This window comes from Passer montanus, unplaced genomic scaffold (genome assembly GCF_014805655.1).
Source record: "Passer montanus isolate IOZ18808 unplaced genomic scaffold, ASM1480565v1 scaffold436, whole genome shotgun sequence".
NCBI lineage: Eukaryota > Metazoa > Chordata > Aves > Passeriformes > Passeridae > Passer > Passer montanus.
The window spans coordinates 1308-8334 of NW_024369218.1; the positions used below are offsets into that span (position 1 = coordinate 1308).

Here is a 7027-nt window from a genome sequence, read left to right on the forward strand (position 1 = left end):
GTATGTCCTTGTTCAAGTTGTGATGTAGAGTTTCACTGTGTTTGTACTAAGCTTTCCCAAGCCTTGAGCAGACCTCCAGATGTTATCAATGGCTCTTGCTTGTTGATGTTACTGCTGATGTTTTGTTGGTATTGAAATTGGTAGGATTGCAGGGAGGGGAGAGTCTAATTTACAAGCAAAGTCTTGGTTTGGGGCTTTTTATTTGAAGCACGTGCCAGAAAGTCACTAATTTTATCCTTTGTCACGTCTGATACAGCTCTTCCCTGTGAGTGGTAGCTCTTGGATATGGGCATAAACTTCACATGAAAGGTTGCAGAATGGCATATATTCAAAACTGTCCATGTGCTTAGGAAGAATGAAGACATCTTTGAGTTGCTCCTGATCTGAGTCTTGAACTGACCTGCATAGTGCTAGTGTCTGTTAGAACATGTTACATTTCTTCAAATATCAGTGATGAGCTAAGTCCATATCTGTGGACCTGTGTTGTTGTTCCCTGTTCTCCATAAGGAGAAGTTGTGTGGAAAACTTCTTCCAGTGGTGTCTGTCTGCAAAGGGATCCCTCTTGGGTTGGGTGATGTCTGAGCATTTTCTCTGCACAGCAAGAGGGCAGGTGAGAGAGTTGCTGAAATATCTAAAGGGTTGGTGTAAATATTCAGTTTTCCCTAGCTGTTGTATGGGTCACATAGTTATGGTTCTGTGCATTTTTCTTTGCATTTTCTCCAAAGAAATTACTTGGAGTGCCTTACCACTACATATTAGATATGTTTCTCATGTGCCTGTTACAGGTGACACAAGTTAGGCCTTCAAACTTAGGTGTTTAAAACTAGGCCTTGGAACTTAGGCCTTCAAACTTAGGCCCACAAACCTAGGCCTTCAAACTTAGGCCTTCAAACGTAGGCCCTCAAACTTGTGGGCTATGAGCAGGCCACAAAGTAGAAAAGCTGATGAGAGCTCTTGAGTGTTTAATGAAATGAAGTCACCCTGGTAGTCCAGAACAAGATTTCAAGGTCACACTTCCAGCCTGAGACCTCAGTGGGTTGCAGGTGCTCTCGAGGATGAATTTCCTTGCCCACAGAGAAGCCTGAGATTTCCTCCTGGTGAGTTTCTCTGAAAGCACTTCTTCTGCATCTCTGCATTGCTTGTGTGGTTTTCTTTCCTTGACATGTTATTACAGCTGATGTGGAATGAGGACATGTGAGGGGGATATATCTGTCTTCTAATCTTGTCATATGTTAGGAGATGTAAAAATGACCTCAGGAGCAGTCACATCTTTGTGGATCTGCGCATGAGGTAAAAGAGGGGAAGTATGTATCTTGATAGAGAGTTTGTGGAAGTGGTAATTACAAGGACCTCGAGATTGGTGAATGGACTCTTCTCGGTGCTCGCTTTCCACTGGAGAGGGCACAGGACGCTGACGTGGGAACGAATGCACTGTTGACTTACCAGCTCACCAGCAACCCATCTTTCTCTCTGGCCTTAAAGGAGAGTCCTGACGAGAGCAAGCAGCCGGAATTGGTGCTGGAGGGAGCGTTGGATCGGGAGAAGCAGAGTTCCTTTGAGCTGGTGCTTACGGCAGTGGACGGCGGGGACCCCGCGAGATCCGGGACTGTCCAGATTCGGGTCAACGTGACGGACTTAAACGACAACCCACCCCTGTTCAGCAGAAGTGTCTACGAGGCGCGAGTGGCGGAGAATCTGCCAGCAGGGTCGCTCGTGCTGAGGGTACGGGCGACAGACGTGGACGCGGGAACCAACGGGCAGGTCTCTTACTCCTTCAGCAACGTCCACGGCACCATCACCGCATTGTTCACTATTGACAGTGAGAGTGGCGAGGTCAGGACGGCGGGTCCAATCGATTTCGAGGAGAAGAGCAAATACATATTTGGTCTGGAGGCGAGGGATGGGGGGGGTTTGGTATCACACTGCAAGGTGCAAATAGACATCATGGACGAGAATGACAACCCGCCCGAGATCACCATTCTGTCGCTCTCGAGTCCCGTGCCCGAAGACTCGCCAGCTGGCACCGTGGTGGCCCTGCTGAATGTGAACGACCCAGACTCTGGCGAGAACGGTCAGGTGTGGTGCGAGCTGTCGGGAGAGGCGCCGCTGTCGATCGTGGCGTCGTCGGGCGGCTCGTACAAGGTGGTGACGACGGGCGCGCTGGACCGGGAGCAGGCGTCGGAGCATGGCGTGACGGTGGTGGCCCGGGACCGGGGCAGGCCGGCGCTGTGGAGCAGCAGGGAGCTGGTGCTGGAGGTGTCGGACGTGAACGACAACGCGCCGGTGTTCGAGGAGGCGGCGTACAGCGCGTACGTGGCGGAGAACAACGCGGCGGGCGCGCTGGTGCTGCGCGTGCAGGCGCGGGACGCGGACGCGGGCGCCAACGGGCGCGTGAGCTACTGGCTGGCGGGCGGCAGCGCGGGCGCGGCGGGCGCGGCGCCGCTCGTGTCGGTGGAGGCGCGGAGCGGCGCGCTGTACGCGCAGCGCTCCCTGGACTACGAGCAGTGCCGCGAGTTCACGGTGGCCGTGCGGGCGCAGGACGGCGGCTCGCCGGCGCGCAGCTCCACGGCCACGGTGCGCGTCTTCGTGCTGGACCGCAACGACAACGCGCCCAGGGTGCTGTGGCCGGCGGCGGCGGCGGCGGCGGGAGAGGCGGCGGGAGGGGCGGCGACGCCTTTCGAGGTGGTGCCGCGTTCGGCCGAGGCCGGCTACCTGGTGGCCAAGGTGGTGGCGGTGGACGCGGACGCGGGGCGCAACGCGTGGCTGTCGTACGAGCTGGTGCAGGCGTCGGAGCCGGCGCTGTTCCGCGTGGGGCTGCACAGCGGCGAGGTGCGCACGGCGCGCGCCGTGTCCGAGCGGGACGCGGCCAAGCAGCGTGTGGTGGCCGTGGTGAAGGACCACGGGCAGCCGGCGCTGTCGGCCACGGCCACGCTGCACGTGGTGCTGGCCGAGAGCTTGCAGGAGGCGCTGCCGGAGCTGAGCGAGCGGCCGGCGGGCGCCGAGGAGGAGGCGGCGGCGGCGGCCGAGCTGCAGTTCTACCTGGTGCTGGCGCTGGCGCTGCTGTCGGCGCTCTTGGTGCTGAGCGTGGCGCTGGCCGTGCTGGCGCGGCTGCGCCGGGCCGGGCCGCCCGCCGTGCTGCGCTGCCTGGGCGCGCAGCGCTTCTCGCTGGCCGGCGCCGCCTTCCCGGCCGACTTCTGCGAGGGCACCTTGCCCTACTCCTACAACCTGTGCGTGGCGGCGCCGGCCCGCGCCGTGCCCGAGGCCGCTTGGCCGCCGCCGCCGCCGGTGCCCGTCCTGTCGGCGGAGGAGCTGCTGGGCGGCGATTCCTGCGAGAAGCCGAGCTCCAACAGCAGCGCTATCGAGGGAGAAGTGTCTGCCCAAGCCGACCTACCGCAGGTCTGTAAAACCGTAAGCTCCTGCTGTTCTCCTTGAGCCTTTCTTAACTGGCTTTCTCTTTTTCCCCCAGACTGATACGTTTGTCGAGACCTGGTCATTATCTGTTGGTCAGTACTATTTCAGTATTTACTCTGAAAGGGAACATGCATCTGGCTCTGTTGTTTGAGGAGTTGCATGTGGTTGTAACCCTCTCCTGTTTGCCCTCCCATGTTTTGAGAGAAGGCTGCTTCACGTACTGTAGGTCTAGTGAGGCTGACTATTTTCTTCCCCTGATATTGTCTGACGTCAACCCGGGTTTTAATGCTGTTTCCAAAAATTGCCGTGTAGTGTCCCATGTTTTGAGGGAATGGTGCTGCAGAAATGGCAGCATTAATAGGACGGATGTATATTTCGCAGTCGTGATCTTTCAAAGGTTTTTTGAATAGTTCTTTGTCAGTTCAACAGAGAAAAAGGTCTCTTGCTCTGCAGAAAGAGATCCGCTGATTCTGTGTGTGACAGAATTTCGAAAAGGAAATTATCACTTTTGGTTTGTTGGTAGGAAGGGGCATGTGTTGGCTTGCTGTTGGGTTTTTTTTTTCCCACTGAGATGTGTGGATTTTCGACACAGAAGGAGAAATCACAGGTTGTTCCTCCCTGCTGGAAGTGTCGAGTGTATCTGGACATAAGTTTTCTTTAGGAGTGGTATGCAAGGTTCCTTCATTATCCCAGTCATTATTTATCTCTGCAGTTCTTTCTGCAGAGCCGCGAGTTCCTGCTGTTCCCCTTGTGTCTTTCCGAACCGCAGCTCTCCTTTCCTTGGGTTTCCCCGTGTAATGTAGGTGAGAGTGGCCGGTCCATGTCTCCGAGAAGGAATGAAAGAACAGGGTGATTTCTTCTTCCAAGAACAGGCAATTAGCCATAGCTCCTGATTCTGCGGTGGCAACAGCTTCAGGTTAATCTAAGAGGTTTTGTCTGCATCTCTTGAGTTGACTAACATCGCATTAGTTAGTAGCTGTGATGGGGAATCATAACTGTGCAGGAGAGTAGCCGGTCCTGCATGAGGGAATTGGGGAAATAACGCAGATAGTAGCTATTGCAGATTTTTCCTGCATGAGCAGTTTATCCTGAAATTTACCATGTATTCTGGGACCTGTTTAAAAGCTGGCCACATGCCATTTGTTTAACACCTTTTCGGCCTTGGACTCGTTTCTCATGGATAGAAAAGTGACAGGTCCTTAATCCGGGGATCGACAGAGAGCAGCTGTGCCGGCTGGTGGAGAAATGCGTGCTGCGCTGTGAGCTGATAGTGGAGGGACAGATGCAGGTTTACCGAATAGAAGTGGAAATCACGGACATTAACGACAACGCGCCGAGCTTCAGAGAGGCAGAAGCAGAGCTGAGAATTAGCGAAATTATAGCCTCGGGGGCGAGGTTTCCACTTCCCAGGGCACATGACCCCGATACGGGCCGGACTTCCCTGCAGAGCTACGAGCTGAGCAGTGACGAGCACTTCTCGCTGGCCGTGCAGGCGGGCCCCGGCGGCGATCAGCGTCCCGAGCTGGTGCTGGCCAAGGCGCTGGACCGGGAGGAGGCGGCGTTTCACGAGCTGGTGCTGAGGGCGATGGACGGCGGCGATCCGGCACGGACGGGCACGGCTCGGATCCGCGTGACGGTGCTGGACGCGAACGACAACGCGCCCGTGTTCAGCCAGGCGGAGTACACGGTGCGAGTGCCCGAGGACGTGCCCGTGGGCTCTGTCCTCGTCACCGTCACGGCTACGGACGGCGACGAGGGGCTGAATGGGCAGGTGAAATACAGCTTCCATAAAATTTCAGACCGGGCGTCGGAACTTTTCCAGCTGGACTCTGAGTCAGGACAAATATTGCTTAAAAATGCCTTCGACTTCGAGAAAATCTCCTTCCACGAACTTGAGGTTCAGGCCCATGATGGAGGAGAGCTTTCTGACACGGCGAAAATTACTATCACAGTGACAGATGTCAACGACAATGCACCCGAGATTTCTGTGCAATCAGCACTGAGCGAGATTTCTGAAGACTCCCCGAGGGGGACAGTGGTGGCACTTTTGCGTGTCCAGGATCTGGACTCCGGGGCTAACGGCCAGGTGCGCTGCTCCCTCGATGGGGATGTCCCATTCCGGCTGGAGAGCTCTCGCGGCAGCTATTACAGCGTGGTGACAGCGAGCGAGCTGGACCGGGAGCAGGTGTGGGAGTACAACGTGACGGTGCGGGCGGCGGACGGCGGGTCGCCGTCGCTGCAGAGCAGCGCGGTGCTGGCGCTGCGGGTGCTGGACGTGAACGACAACGCGCCGGTGTTCTTGGAGGAGCGCTACAGCGCGCGGCTGGCGGAGAACAACGCGGCGGGCGCGCTGGTGCTGACGGTGCGCGCCACGGACGCGGACTGGGGGCAGAACGCGCGCGTGCGCTACCGGCTGGCGGAGGGGCGGGTGCGGGGCGCGCCGCTGTCGTCGTACGTGTCGGTGCAGGCGGAGACGGGCGCGCTGTACGCGCTGCGCTCCTTGGACTACGAGCAGGTGCGCGAGCTGCAGCTGTGGGTGCGGGCGGAGGACGGCGGCGCGCCGGCGCTGAGCAGCAACGTGTCGGTGCGGCTGCTGATCGTGGACGAGAACGACAACGCGCCGCAGGTGCTGTACCCGCCGGCGGGCGCAGCGGCGGGCTCGGGCGCGGCGTGGTCGGGCGTGGAGCTGGCGCCGCGCCGGTCGGAGGCCGGCGCGCTGGTGGCCAAGGTGGTGGCGGTGGACGCGGACGCGGGGCAGAACGCGTGGCTGTCCTACGAGCTGGCCAAGGCCACGGAGCCGGGGCTGTTCCGCGTGGGGCTGCACAGCGGCGAGGTGCGCACGGCGCGCTCGCCGCTGGCCCGCGACGCGGCGCGCCACAGCCTGGTGGTGCTGGTGCGGGACCACGGGCGGCCGGCGCTCTCGGCCACGGCCACGCTGAGCGTGGTGCTGGCCGAGAGCGTGGCCGAGCTGCTGGCCGAGCTGGGCAGCGCGGCCGACGAGGCGGCGGCGCCGGGCGAGCCGGCCGCCAGCCTGACGCGCTGGCTCGTGCTGGCCGTGGCCGCCGTGTCGTGCCTCTTCGTGGCCTTCCTGCTGCTGCTGCTGGCGCTGCGCCTGCGCCGCTGGCACCGCCAGCAGCTGCTGCCGGCCGACAGCGGCGCCCTGCGCGGCGTGCCCGTGTCGCACTTCGTGGGCATCGACGGCGTGCGCGCCTTCCTGCAGTCCTACTCGCACGACGTGTCGCTCACGGCCGACTCGCGCAAGAGCCAGCTGCGCTTCTCGGCCGCCAGCTGCTGCGACCCCCTCCCGGCCCGCCCGCCGCCCGACGAGCCCGCGCCGCTGCTCGGGGACCAGGACCCCGCCGGCGCCCTGCCCGCGCCTTCTGCCCCTCCCTCGGTGAGTTTCTCTCTCCACATTTTCTCTGCCACGCTTTCTTCTGATGCTCCCCTGCCCTTTCCCCGCCGTGTTCCCTGTCTTGCATAGGAGATTTTGCTTCAAGCATAGTAGATTTTCTGTCGATGAAATTCTGAAGGCTGGTGCACTTTGCTGTCGTCATGTGAACACGGGGTAGGTTCCCCCCCGTGCCTCCCAGTTAGTGAAGAAGGAAGGAGGGACAGG

The 7027-nt window shown here is 59.5% G+C and overlaps 1 protein-coding gene across 1 annotated transcript; it reads left to right on the forward strand.

Moving 5' to 3' along the window:
- Window positions 1-599: 599 nt before the first annotated feature.
- On the forward strand, window positions 600-7021 carry LOC120507565 (the record flags this gene model as incomplete). Its single annotated transcript, XM_039720370.1, has 3 exons — window positions 600-642; window positions 1348-3408; window positions 4607-7021. Coding segments are annotated over 3 exons (4390 nt in total), but the record flags the coding sequence as incomplete, so codon positions are not given.
- Between the last annotated feature and the right edge of the window lie 6 nt (window positions 7022-7027).